This window comes from Amaranthus tricolor, chromosome 8, assembly GCF_026212465.1.
Source record: "Amaranthus tricolor cultivar Red isolate AtriRed21 chromosome 8, ASM2621246v1, whole genome shotgun sequence".
NCBI lineage: Eukaryota > Viridiplantae > Streptophyta > Magnoliopsida > Caryophyllales > Amaranthaceae > Amaranthus > Amaranthus tricolor.
Window position 1 is genome coordinate 18065051 of NC_080054.1, and position 15568 is coordinate 18080618.

At 30.1% G+C, this 15568-nt stretch overlaps 1 protein-coding gene across 2 annotated transcripts; it reads right to left on the reverse strand.

Moving 5' to 3' along the window:
* Positions 1 to 4325: 4325 nt before the first annotated feature.
* LOC130820349 (uncharacterized) lies at positions 4326 to 13833 on the reverse strand. Of its 2 annotated transcripts, XM_057685690.1 has the most exons (15): positions 13639 to 13833; positions 13216 to 13367; positions 10661 to 10847; positions 10484 to 10573; positions 9179 to 9244; positions 8981 to 9046; positions 8770 to 8858; positions 8592 to 8637; positions 8426 to 8480; positions 6375 to 6451; positions 5777 to 5957; positions 5559 to 5683; positions 5322 to 5426; positions 4921 to 5064; positions 4326 to 4771 (listed from the first exon to the last, which is right to left on the reverse strand). In XM_057685690.1, exons 3-15 carry the CDS (start codon positions 10676 to 10678, stop codon positions 4700 to 4702), a joined length of 1134 nt encoding a protein of 377 aa, XP_057541673.1. In that variant the 5' UTR covers positions 10679 to 10847; positions 13216 to 13367; positions 13639 to 13833; the 3' UTR covers positions 4326 to 4699. The 2 variants fall into 2 exon arrangements, with proteins under 2 accessions (XP_057541673.1, XP_057541672.1); XM_057685689.1 differs by lacking the exons at positions 13216 to 13367; positions 13639 to 13833 and adding an exon at positions 11068 to 11387.
* Between the last annotated feature and the right edge of the window lie 1735 nt (positions 13834 to 15568).

The following is a 15568-nucleotide window of genomic DNA, read 5'->3' on the forward strand; positions in this document are numbered from 1 at the left end:
GTTACTAAAATCACATATAATATTCGAACACATATAAAGATATAAATCTCCTTAGTCTTAAATAGGCAAAATTAATTGTCAAACTTATTGCAATTGCATGCATTAATGTAAAGTAATCTTGTCATGAAAGCTACAATAAAGTTATAAGAAAATGTATGTGAGAATCTAATTTGAGCAGAAAATTTTTTTACCAGATGCTGACACGTATCATTAGGTGGTCTTTGCTCTAGTATATAGAATGATATTACTGCATTAGTTGTCAAAATAATAGGTCAAGGTCTTATGTGATTTCTCGTTAATATTCTAAATTATTTAAATTGAAATTTAATTTCTTTACTTATTAATTTTTATGTTAGTTTTCTTTCAAATTAATTAAGTACTAATTTTTAAATCAACGTAACTTATGTGATTTGTGAGAATGTTTATTTCTTAATTAATTTATTAGTTGTCAAAATCATCATAATGGGTTATATACTCATCAATTACCTTAACATTTAGAAATAGAATGATTAGTTTGTCATGTCTATATTTTTGGCCGTTGATTGTCAAAGAAAATGATTCGTTTTATCATGCCTATATTTTTGGCAGTGAGTTTTTTGACTTTTTATAAATATTTTTGAAATTTGATATTTCAATTTTTTTATGTCGTAGACAAAATGGTAAGTTTTTAGTTAAATTAGATACTTATTATTTCGACTTCATTTCAATATATATGGTAAATTAGGGAGATCACGACGTTTATTTTTTGAAAATAGCGTAAAGTTAAAAAAAATAATCTTTTCTTTTTTCTACCACGTGGAAAAATTGAAAAAATAAAGTCACCACATGGATAAAAAAAATATATGTCTACCACGTGAAAAAATCGAAAACTCTGGATTATCACATAAAACTTTCAGAAAAAAATAATAGTCAAAGAAATAAAATGATTAATTTTAGCGTTCAGAGGGCTTTTTCAGTTAGTCTCTTGAGAGACTGTCTTTTTGAGAGACATATCTCAAACCCAACTCATTAAAGATTAAAGCCCACTTATTGTATTCTTAATGCTTACTTATCGTATCCTTAATGCCTACTTTTAATATCTTAAATGTCTACTTACAGTATTCTTAACACTTACTTACAATATTTTACAAAATATATAATGAGCAGATCCAATTAAAAATGGTCTCTTAAAAAGACCGTCTCTCACAAGTATTTATGGGGCTTTTTTGTTACGGGACAAATATAAACGCCTATGAACAAAAGGGGAAGACTTGGTGTTCCTGTAAACGTTGAAAATCAAAAGTCTTCAACATCAAAACCAAACGAGAAAACTCTAGGCCCGTTTTGTTATCGATTTTAAGGTTTTGATTGATTTATTAGCTAGTTTCTTAAGAGATTCTGTGTTTGGGAGATTTATTTCGAGTCCAACCCATTAAAGATTAATGTCTACTTATCATATTTTTAATGTCTATTTACATTATCCTCAATGCTTAATTATCGTATCTTTAATATCTTAAATGTCTACTTACATCATCTTAATACCAAATTACTATATTTAAAAAATATATAATGAGCCGGCCCAACTAGAAATGGTCTCTCAAAAAGACTGTCTTTCACAAGAATTTGTGTTTAATTATTGTTATTTCTAATTATTTAATTTTATGAGTTTTAAAAGTGCTTTAATGATAATGAAAGTACACTTTGTGATGACAAATTAATAAACAATATACATATGACATGATTCATTACTTTATAGTTTTGAGAAAGAGTTGTGGAACCAGCTTGTAAGATGATGGAGATGGATCAATTATAACTCATATTGGAGAAAGAGAAGAGATTATATCATTTTATAAACTTTAAGAATAACTCTTATTATTCAATTGGTTTTAGTAGTGAATCTTTTTTGTATCGTTTATATGGATTACTTCTTCTTCTTGTTTGGGTTGCTTAGGTCTATTTTCTAAATTTTAACAGGTTTGCATCCACCAATATCCACATGAGAGTCTAGCATGTATTGGTCCATAAAAGAGTCTCTACGGACATACTCACATGGGTTTTGCTACATTATTTTTTAATTTGGTTCATCAATGCGATTTGCTATATTTCTATATTTAAACATAACATATAATTACTCTTCAATTATCATCTATATATTCTATTTATTTATTCATTTTACGTATTTCTTTCATTTTCTCATAAGACAACACTTTTTATCATTTTTTTTGGTAATTCCACAATAGCTACTTGTAATAAGAATTGTGAAACAGAGAAAGAAAAAAATATAACTCTTAACTTGTTATGGTTTTATCTTTTAGTTGTTTTCATTTATTTTTGGAGATTACTATAAAGACATATTCCTTTATTGACATATATAAATACACATGTATGAGTTAAAGTTTAAATTGACTGTTGTGAATATTTCAATATTTAAACAAAGTCCTTTTATAGATTATTTCACTTGTGAGTGCTAATTCAATATTTCGAGTTAATTTGGAGTGTTTCGTAAAATAATTTATTGGACAATTTTAACTTAGTTTGATACAATTATAGGATTGGATGGTCAACCATCCAATGGTAATGTTTGGTAAATTAGCTGGTTGAAATAATTTATTGTTATAAATAAGTTTTTTTGAACAAGATTGCTCATACGAGCGAGTTCAAAACCAGTTGGTTAAACCAGTTAATAAAATTAGTTGATCAAATTAGTCATTATACAGCTATCAACTACCAATTATCAATTGTTTGTCAAATATCCCATTATCTGAAATGATATATCAACAACGAAGGCCTAACAATCAAATTAGTAGAGTCAATTAAGAACATGCATCGCCTCAAAGTAACCTTCATTAATTTTTAATAGTGTCGTTCTATAATCAAGTCACATACTCGTGATTGTGCTAGTATCCTCCTAGTGTGAGATGCACACCACCAAAGATTTATATTAATATAATTTCGACTTATAGACTATGAAAATAAACCACTTATTATATACTAAGTTGCAAAATTTGTGTACTATCAAATTTCAATCAAAACCACCTTTCCATTCGAGTAAACAGTACTTTCTATTCATGTTGCCCCATTTGGATACAGGCTACAGCCCATTCTCCTAGGATAACCTCAGCTCACAACACTACTTGCTTATAAATGGACTAAAAGTTGACAAATTTTTTAAATATCCTGTGAAATTTAAAAAATTATATGATGTTTTTTCTTACAAGTTTATATTTTAAACACTTAACATATACTACAATTTAACATTAAGGTCCCCAAATTTTCGAACATATAGAACATGCTTAAAACCTCTAGTAGCCCATGTTCAATTGTCTCAAATGAGGTAACTTAAAGCTACTGCAACTGAAAAATACCATCAATCATCAATAACGCCAAACGATTTTCATGGATGATGATTAAGAAGATATGATGATGATGATGATGATGCAAAGTAACTCAAACGTTTCAGGATGAAGAATGATGATATTTTTGAAGGGAGTAGGAAAGAAAAATGGAGATTTTTGTGGGTTTCAATTGAATCAATTTGTGTTTACCACACAATTTTCGGAACGTAATATATTAATATATTGAAGCCATGATTATTCTGAGAATGATCCGAATGGATATGACAAACAATCCCCAATGAAAGAAAAAGAATAATAAATATTCATTTGTTCGTCACACGATACACAAATTTTTTATTTTATAAAATATATTTTTTTTAATGAAATAAGTATAATAAGAACTTGTTTGCTATTATCAAATAGCAAACAAAATTTTACACTCTTTAACCAGCTTTTTCCTTGTTAGTTATACTAACAACAAACAAAGTCTCTCCATAAACTTAGGGCATTAAAACCCTTTTAAGTTTTTAGAAAAGTTTTATAAATAATTTTAAGGGAAATTCCACATGATAGCATCGAACTTTTATAAAATACCAGTTGTAACACTTTAATAAAATTTTTCCACATGGTAGCATTCAATTTATGCTTTATCTAACACTCGTAGCATTTTCCGTTAAAATCTAATCGATTTCTATTTAATTCACCATTTTGACGTTTCTAACCTTATTAAGTGTTGATTCTTATCTTTATGATTTGTCCTAAATCATTTTTAAGCTCTCAAATGTTTAATTCACCATTTAATTTATCAACATTCTCAACTGCTTAGGGCAAATTTCAAAGACAAAAACCAATACTTAATAAGGGTAGAAACGAAGATTAACAAGAGTTTTAACGAAAAAATGCTACAGATAGATAAAGTATAAATTGAATGCTATCATGTGAAAAAATCTTATAAAGTGTTACCATGTGGAATATCCATAATTTTAATATGAAAGGCTTATTTAATTCAAAATTTCAACTAGTCAATAGCGTATACAGTAAATAATGAAGCTCCTGTTAGTTAACACTTTATTGTCTAATTATCACTTTATTTCATCTTATTTGAATTGGCTCGAGAAGGAATCATGAAGCAGAGTATTGATGTCTACGAAGACCCAATCATAGAAATAGCATAGGATTTTAGAAACATTTAACAGTTAAAAACAACCAGTACAATAATGCATTCAACTCTGCGAATACCACATATAAGTTTGCACAAGATACAGCAATGGAGAAATTATCAAAAGGAACTTCCTACATCATCCAAACAAATTGTTTAAAGTAAATGTCTGTAAAGTTATGCGCTATCAAGCTTTAGCTACCGATGATGTTTTTAAGACGCCACACTAATATGGTCGGTACCTCCAATCAGCTGCTCTCGAAGGTCTTGAGCTGCTGAAGCTGTAACTACTACTCCACTGCATAATCAGAATGGAACAATTAGCCATCAATCAAACATTTGGAAAAACTACAGAACGCAACACAAGTGAATCCACATGTCACATACAACTGCAGAGTTTTATAAGAGGATCAATATTTTAATAGTAACACAGTAACTTATACTCACATCATCAAAATCCAGGCTCGAGTACATTCTTCCATAACTACTGCGCATGGGACCGTAACTTTCGAAAGGTTCAGGATTGTCCATTAATAGACCTCCTCCACTCGGACCAGGTTCATCAACTGGAGTAGCTGAATCTATGGCAACCTATAATTGAACAAAAAAAAGTGCAATACAGTTATACAGGTAATTGTGCCAATTGTAGGAACGCAATAGAGCTATGTCAAAGAAGCAAGAAATGCAAATTTTACAATTTAAAAATAGGATGATGGGCTAATCAACCTATAAGAGAAAATATTAAAAAGGTACTTTTTTAGAATGCTTCAAATTTCTCACACAAAATGTGAAGGTAATCTGTCAACCTAACATCAACACAAATGGATCACATGATATCTGTTGCTTACCGGCTGCCCTAAAATTTCATGAGGCCGTCTTGCTACACGATCAGCAACACCATCGTCAGCATACGTTACAAAGCCAAATCCACGATGCCCAGATCTCTTGGGATCCTATACCAGGGAATTACGTTCTCAGTCAGTCAAATTCACAGAGACCACTTCAATGATTAACTATACCAGGGAATTACGTTCTCAGTCAGTCAAATTCACAGAGACCACTTCAATGATTAACATACTAATTACCTTTGGAATATAAACATCCAAGATGCGACCAAATCTACCGAAATACTGACGAAGATCATCCACAGTTGCTTCCTGAGGAAGCCTTCCAACAAATATCTTTCTTCCAACTCCTCTAATTGGCTCCCCTAATGTTTAGTATGAAGACATGATTAGTTTCAGAAATAGCTTTCTTTCACAACATACAGCGGGTGCAAAACACAAGGGCAAAGGAGCCTTACTTCCATAAAGAGAACCTGGATGATCATACAAGGTAGGAGCACCTATGGACGCATATCTTGTAGCAGCACTTATATAGGCATCATATGCACCATATCCACCACGACCACCATATCCACCACGGCCACCATGGCCACCACGACCACCATAAGGAACTCTGCTAAATGGCCGAAAATCATCTTCCTGAAACAATGTTAAACCATAGAAGTTAAAAAAATATGAAATACTGCCCATCATAGGATTTAACTGTGAAGTTAAAAAATATGAAATAAGTTTTTTGAAGAAATGAAAACGATTAAGAGTATGAAAAGCATAATTACAAACATTGTCAAGTGATTTTTTTAGCTAAAATTAAAATACATTAAATTTCCATTATTAATCTCATTTGATATCAAATAACCAAATAGGTCGTAAAAGTATGGACATACATAACCCAAAAGAAGAGTAAAAGGGGCATGAAAACCAATAGAGCAAGATCATTTCATGATCCACAATCACTCAAAGTCTCCCTCTCTTTCTGTGTCCTCTCCCACTCGACATGGTTTCAGTCATAAATTAAAGAACTCGGGATACAAAGAACACAGAAGAACGCTTTATTACCTTAGGAGTTGCTCGATCAACTACAACAGTGGAGCCACCCAACTCATGTGTATCATTCATCAAGTTGTCTACAGAATCTGCATGATAGGCCACAGTATTCCAAGTCCCAATATCATTATTTGTCAAAGATAAAAACAGAAGGGTTGGTCCAAACTATTCCATTAATACCTAGAACAAAAATGACAACTGCAGATTGTGTATATACCAAACATGACACAAACAAAAAAGCACAGATGCTGAACTCCTTTAAAACTCTATCTTGGATCTTGAGAAAAATATGCAGTGTGTTGAAGTTATTAAGTTGCATCGAGGATGAAATAGCTTCTTGATTATTGAAGAGTACAGCATCAAACAGGACCACAAAATGTTACAAGGTAGATTTCCTGAGGTTACTTGCAGGAATCAGCTCGTAGTACTAGAGCAACACACAATACCTAAGAGAGCTTTTGTTAATTGGATTCGGTATACACAATGTGATCAGGTATGCACTTTGAACAGATAGCATATGAACCAACAAATCACTCATATCTCATCTGCTTGTGTAGCCCGCGGGTTTAATGTTCCATTTTGAAAATCTTTGGATAAGACAGAAGAATTTTGATTTAGAAGAGATTAAAATTGCTAATAAGGATTTGGTAAGAAAAGTACACAAATTACAGATACATGGCATGGATTTGGAGGAAAGCTCTAGGAGTGGAAGCAACTTGCTATAGCAAGTAGGTGAAAAGCTCAATGGAATAGCCTGAACAGTGCCTGAATTTGTAAGCTTCAAAGCATATAACAGTATTCCTCACAACCCTACCTAGAAGATGGGTAAGGTGTTACACAGGTGCAATGGTTGGAGCTTAGGCAGTTTCATTAAGTTGAGAACTGATACATTACAATTTACAAATGTTCTTTTAGTTGGTAAAATTTTAATTGCGAAATATATCGAGATTGTCACAGTAATGCATGCTAGTCAAACAGACTAGGCTTCTCACTTGCTGCAAAATGATAGTCGAAACTTCAAAATAATCAATAAAAAAAGACTTTGTGCAAAAAGTAGCATTTGACATCAAACCCATTCACACCACCCACCCTCTTGAAGAGAGATCATTATATACAAGTGCTATGTAGTGTATACTTATCGTATTACGCAAGTGTAAACATGGCATCAAAATTTAGCCCAAAATGAACCAAAAGTGTAAGCGTGGCATTCCAAATTTAACCCAAATGAACCTAAAGAAGTGAAGAAGGCAAGAATCAGTAAATCCTAAATGGTCCCCACTATCAAAGCAAGAAAGAGTGAATTACAATTTTACCATCACTAAGCAGTTAAATACAGATTCGAAAAGCCATACAGATCTTAAGGATGCCTTAAACTTTCGAATAGATAATTTCATACCAAAACAAAAGCCACCCTAGTCACATATCATCATTACGTCATTGATCAGCAGGGTTCCTCAACAAAAACATCCATTAAAAAATCTCATGATTGTCCTCATTTACTAACCAAAACTGAATCATAAAGCCACTTATAAGCTACACTCATCATAACAACCTTCCTCACTAACACCAACCCCCATTCTTCTCCAATACACACTTACAAGCACACATGCACACAGTTGCACACAATCAAATAGAAACAAGTTACTTAAATTTTCAGTTTGCTTGAACCCTTCTCAACCACAATTAACATCAATATTTAGTATTCTACCAGAAAAAAAAATGAAAGGGCAACACTAAAAGCCATAAAAATCGAAAATGTAGATCCAAAAATCCAACAAAGATCTTTGAGACATGATTGAGCTTTGAAGCATAACTTTCATCGATCCACTTCAAAGCTTGTCTTTGTCATCTAAAATCTAGCCAGAATATATACACCTTTTATTTGCGACAACATACCCTCCTCCTTGGGCCAAACCTTCAAACTTTGATACTAGTTAAATTAACCAGGAGAATTCAGCATCATTTTCATTAAAACAGAAAAAAAGTTCATCCCACAATTGAAACATAACAAAAGCCATGACAAAATCTATCAAAAAGCAGCAACAGGACTTCTATAAGTTTACCTGCACTGGCGAAAGTAATAAACCCAATTCCACGATGTCCTTTTGTTGTGGGATCCTATCAGATGCACAATTTCAACAAATGTTCAGCTTAACCTCGTGATTAAAAATGAGAGATACTAAGAGGTCAACTAGATAAGATGCATTCAAGATCAAAACTAAAACGTACTTTAGGCATGTAAAGATCAGTGATGTCTCCATATTTCTCAAAATGGCTGAAGTGAAAAGAACCAAGTGCAGGAAATTAAGAGTTAAAACATAAATCAAACTAAAGCGGTTAAATAAAATTAAAAATGTTCATGGAAAGAATTAATCCGAGTTCCAATTCAGGCTAGCACAAAATTCACCTTCGGAAGGCAGATTCAGTAACAGCTGGTGCTATTCTAGCAACAAATATCCGGGTTATCTTTTTTGTGGATGATCTCATCATCTCTTCCTGTAAAATTTTCCAATTTCAATTAATGAATACCAATAACAATAAATCAACAGTAAAAATGGAAGGTGTCCTTTAAGTAACTTCTACTAATGCCAAGAACAAAGTGTTGGCTATTGATAGACCTTTGGTGTTGCCACTTTTACTTCGAGTGTTCTGTTGCCAAGCTGATGCTCAATTGACAGAGCTTTCTGAAACCCAGGAAGTAGTTCAGATCAGTTCGACAAAACAAGAATCATCAAAAACAAAGACATTGAATAGACATAGAAGTAAAAGGCAGCCTTTTGCAAAATTCGAGCTTCAAGAGTACAAAGCTACTATACCTTAGCATCGTCATCAGACACAAAAGTGACATAGCCAAAACCACGTGATCTTCCAGTACTACGTTCCTAAAACAAGAGAGAAGATAAGGGACTATTCAATAGCAAACAACCAAAACACATTAGGAAAAAAGGTAGCATCACAGCCTAGGTGTGATGCACTCTACCTCCTACATAACTACATCATTTACTATTATAGAATTAAAAAAAAGGGATGGAAATGAAAAGTAAACTACTCCCTCCAATACAAATTATTATGTTACTGGTGTTCTATAAAATTGTTCAAAATGCTAAGGTATTCGTAAATTGCCAAATATAATTCACCACTTCACATCTGCATGACCCACAATATCAAGACAACATCAAACACTTGACCTTCTATTGTATCCTTAGTTTTAAGAAGCGCGAGGCGCAAAAGTGTTTTTTTCCAAGCGCAAGGTACAAGGCGAAGGTGCATACTTTTCGTATGCGAAATCCACTAAAGGGCTCCAAAGTCAATTGTAAATATATTTAATAGTTAAAACAACTATGAAATTTATATTATTGCAACAAACAAGTTAGATAAACACTACTTAGCTAATAAAGTCATAAGATAATATAGTTTTGAGTTGACCATATTCTCTTAAAGGATCCAGAGGGTATGAAGATGCAGTAGGAGTTGATGAAATAAATGTTCAAATAAAGAGGCTTTTTCTCTTTTAAATTCAAATAAACTATTTCTGTAAGGGTAATCAGTCCGCATCCTGTATTGCATTGCGCCTCGAGTTTCTGAGGCGTTTCTAGTCACCTTGGTGCACCTCACGCCTAGGCGCGTGGTGCACTTCAAGTGCGCTTTTTCAACCAAGTGTATCACATCATCAATTCAATACTCTTATTTGTCCTTTGAAGTCCCCCATGTGAACATTAAATATAGTGTAAAAGAGAACATATAAAATCAAAGCAAAACAAAAACTCCCTAGAATGTACCAGAACACTAAAACTGTGCCAAACTAATTGGAAAAACTGAATGCCTCCACCTTCAAATTTCAGTCATAGTAGAAATTTTTATGTGCATAATACTCTCATTAACATCTTGTGCCAAATTTAAGACCATGCAGTTAAGCTTTCTTAACAAAGTAATAAATGCAGCCACAAGAAATAAGGAGCTCAACAAACACATTAACCACAACTCAACAGGAAAGAAAGAGAAACGCTTCATCTGAACTAAAGAGGAAACCTAAAACAAAGTTAAAACTAGAAAAAGTGTTACTTGAACAGTAGATCATCTGATAACTCAAATCAGAATCCCAAAAAGGCTAGAATGTATACCTTCATGACAATGCAATCCTCCAATTCACCAAACTTTACCATGTACTCCTTCAACCCATTTGTATCGACATCCCATGGGATACCAAGAACCTAAAAAATATATCTAAATCTGATCAAAATCATATATTATTGAAAAACATCAATGACAACAAAAATTGGTAAATAATAAGAACTTACCACAAGTTTTCTTTCCATGGTGCAAAAAGAAGAAATCCAAAAACCCTAGAAAGCTGGAAAGAAGCCAAAAAGACCGAAGATACGACCACAAATTGAAACTTTCTGTTCCTCTCTTCTCTCCTCCACTTGAAATCTCTCAACCCTCTTCTCTCTCCTCTTTCTCTCCTCCTCCTCTCACACTCGCTTCCTGCACATAATAAGCACACATCTTCCTCACACACATACATCATCATCATCATCGCAAGGTTCATCCCTTTTCCCCAAACTAATTGAATAAATTTTGACACTACTCGAAAACTATCAAAGTCAATTAGTAAATTTAGAGATTACTTACACGAAATTGAAATTTTACAGGACGAAAAGCAATTAGAACAAAATCAAGCAGTAGTTTAAAAACTATTTTTTACCTTTCGATTTTATGGAATTACGGAAACCCTAGCGCGGATTTTCCCTCTCTAAACTATTCCCCTTCTCTCGCTCGCTAGCGTCGCGCAACCTGAATACCCCGTCAACAGATTTGAGTCTTCCTATCAATCACCGGCTATTTATAGTTCGGTAATTTGGGAAATTATTATGGCATTATTATTTGTCGCCACTTTTTTCATTTTATCGCCACCACTTCTAATAAAATTACGAATTTGCCCCTAAACTTTAAAAATTTATAAACAATGGAATTAATAACTTCTCATTTTCATTTTTTTAATTTTTTTTATTATTTTTATTTATATTATTATTGTTATTATAATTATTATTCTTTATGTTATTATTATTATTATTATTATTATTTAAATAAAAGTAACTTAAAAAATAAATTAATTAAACAAAAGAAATTTTATAAGTCGAAATTCAAAAAAAAAAATTATTTTTTTAAATAAAAAAATAAAAAAAAAATTATTTTTTATTATTATTGTTATTATAATTATTATTATTTTTGTTATTATTATTATTATTATTATTATTATTATTATTATTATTATTGTGGTTGTTATTATTATTATTATTATTAAATTATTATTTTTGTTTTAATTATTATATTTAATTTATATTTTTAAATGTTATTATTATTATTATTTTTATTATTATTATTATTATTATTTAAATAAAAGTAACTTAAAAAATAAATTAATTAAAAAAAAGAAATTTTATAAGTAGAAATTCAGAAAAAAAAAATTTAAAAAAAAAAAAAAAAAATTAGTTCCACGTTTTGTGCGACTGGTTTTTTTTTTTTTAAATTTTTATTTGTTTTTTATTTTTATTATTTATTATTATTGTTATTATAATTATTATTATTTTTGTTATTATTATTATTATTATTATTATTATTATTATTATTATTATTATTATTATTATTGTGGATGTTATAATTATTATTATTAAATTATTATTTTTGTTTTAATTATTATATTTAATTTATATTTTTAAATGTTATTATTATTATTATTATTATTATTTAAATAAAAGTAACTTAAAAATAAATTAATTAAACAAAAGAAATTTTATAAGTCGAAATTCAAAAAAAAAAAAATGAGTCGCACAAAACGTGCGACTGGTTTTTTTTTTTTAATTTCGACTTATAAAATTTCTTTTATTTAATTAATTTATTTTTTAAGTTACTTTTATTTAAATAATAATAATAATAATAATAATAATAATAATAATAACAATAATAATAATTATTATAATAACAATAATAATAATAATAACAACAATAATAATATAAATAAAATTTTAAAAAAAAAATTAAAAAAAATGAAAATGAAAAGTTATTAACTTCAATGGCAAATTTGTAAATATTTAAATTACAGGGTCAAATTCGTAATTTCATTCGAAGGGGGGTGGCGATAAAATAAAAAAAGGTGGCTACAAATAAAAATCGGGATTATTATTGTTCAATGTGACAGATTAGGTTTGGAAAGTTATTCCAATAAGATGCCAATTGAACTGGTTTAAATTCAGCACCTCTTATGAGAGACAATACTAAGGAGGTAAAGTCTAACTAAAATAAATAAAACATTTAAAAAAGAAAAAATTTATTTTTAAAAAGTTAACCTTTGACTCGTCTGCAGATAAAGGGCCAACTACACATGACCAACCTTTTGCCTATTTGTGCAAGAAAATGGCTAAAAAACTTATAACCTGTTGTACAGGTTACCTTAACTTGTTTGACTTTTTTTAAACTTAAACACACAAAAAAAAAAAAAGAATAAAATCCACTCCCTCACCCAACACCGCCACTCAACCCAGCACTACCCTCCTCAACCAAATCCTTTGCAACCACTTGCGCCACCATCCAAATCAAATGACAACTCCACAACCTCCACACCCAAAAGAGAATCATATCGCAATTGAGCATCCTTTGCTTTTCAATATGCAACATTTCACGAAGACTGGTTAAATTCAAGATGGATCACTTCAAGACTTAAAGCAAGTTAAAGACTAAATTTAAAGTCAAATCCACATTCCATGAACATTTAAATTACATAGTGTATTAGTAGAATATCTAAGATATCACAACCCAAAATGATATATTTGGAAGTACGTATGATGATAATTACATGTCTTAGTAGTTCAATTTTCTATCCCAAAGCAGGTAATTTTAGAAAAATATTTGAAAGTACACATATTGTTCAGTCGAAAGAAGATTGTATTGCAATGCCCACAGGCACAAATGCATTCAACATGTCTCTCTTTGATGATTTTTCATCCGCTACAAAAAAATTGAAAAACAGATTAGATAGTTTGAACAATTAACCTGATATCATTGTTATTGCTAACCCTTCACAAAAAATCAAACAAAAATAAAAAGAGAAACATAATCTCAGATTATCAGAAATGAAGATAGAAATCACTATAATGCATATTTGTCTGATTTTAGGTTATCCATAGTGCTTTACCAATACCCATGTCATCACAATTCTAAGGTTTTCAATATCGAAAAAAAAAATGAAAAGAGAAAATTGATGATGAAGCTTGATTACCTGATTGAAGATCTAAAGAAAAAGATGGGAAACCCAATTGATTCGCCCCCGAGGAATTTAAAGATGAAGATGATGATGAAAAGAAAGATTGGGATGAGGAGATTGAAATTGAGAGTAGAAAAGAAATGAAGATGAAGATAGTGATAATGCTGTGAAAGTGATAATGCTGTGAAAAAGTCATAGAGACTAAGAAGGGGTTCTCTTCAACTAATTTTTTTATTATTATTTATTTTTATTGGAATCAGATCAGACCAGATCAGATCAGATCAGACCAGATCAGATCAAATCAGATCAGAACTATTTAGATCAGATCAGAAAGTTTCAGATCAGACCAGATCAGATCAGATCAGACCAGACCAAATCAGACCAGATCAGATCAGATCAAGCCATACCATTATTATTATTATTATTATTATTATTATTATTATTATTATAATTATTATTATTATTATTATTATTATATTATTATTATTATTATTATTATTATATTATTATTATTATTATTATTATTATATTATTATTATTATTATTATTATTATATTATTATTATTATTATTATTATTATTATTATTATTATTATTATTATTAATCATTATAACTATGTAGTTAGTAATATTAATAATAAGACATAATAATAATAAATAATAATAATAATAATAATAATAATAATAATAATAAATAATAATAATAATAATCATTATAACTATTCAGATTAGATCAGAAAGTTTCAGATCAGACTAGACCAGATCAGACCAGACCAGATCAGATCAGATCAGACCAGATCAGAAAGATTCAGATCAGATCAGACTGAATCAGACCAGATCAGACCAGCTCATATTAGATCAGATCAGACCTTAGTAAATTCAGATCAGATCCAATCAGATCAGACGAAGAGAACATGTCCTAAGAAGACCAAGGAAAATGGCTTTTCGGGGTTTTTTTTTTCTGATTTTTTAAATAAAATTAAACCATCCAATTAGAATATGACACTTATCGTTTTAATGAAATGAAGTAACCGGGTACTCTAGGTGCTTATGACCTGGTAGCCCTTTCCTTGCAAAAATAGGCAAAAGATTGGCACTGTGTAGAATAAATGCTATGTTCGTTCTTTATCTGTAAACGAGCAAAAAATTAGCCTTTTAGAAGCAATTTTTCATTAATAAGGAAAATGCTAACTAACTTCTTCTAAACAGTCATTGTTTCCATTAAGCACATAATTTTCATTTCATATTCAATCTACATTGTAATTGTTCTTTGATATTATTCCGTCTCTAATTAAAAGGAAGATTTTATGCAACAATTTGATTAATTTCCATCTCAAAATCAATTTGGTCATAATACAAATGAAATAACAGTTGTAATGAATTTTTTTCAGATTCATAATGAATGTGTTTTCATTTACTTAATATACTCTGATAAAATATCTACTTTATTGACTAAAAATACCTACTATAACTTGCAAAACACCTATTATATCTAGTTTAAATGTCTGCTATAACTTATTTTTAATGTCTACTTTAGTATGTAAAAACACCTATTTTAGTATTCAAAAGCATCTATTTTTATATGTAAAAACAACTACTATATAACTATTTCAAATGTCTACTTTAACTATTTAAAATGTCTATGTTCATATAAAAAAATACCTACTTCAGTATGTAAAAATACTTATTATAATACATAAAAAGACTTACTTCAATATAAAAAACACATATTATAACAGTTGATGAATACTACACAGTAGCAACTAATATGCAAAAGTAGCTACTGCGCAATAACAATTTTATAGTGCAAATATGAGTAGCATTAGCTACTTCACGGAGCAACTAATAAGCAAAAGTAGATGTTGCACAATAACAACTTCATAGTGTATAGATAATCATTTTATTGTTAGGGAATCACATAAACAACCTAGCACAGATCAAATTAA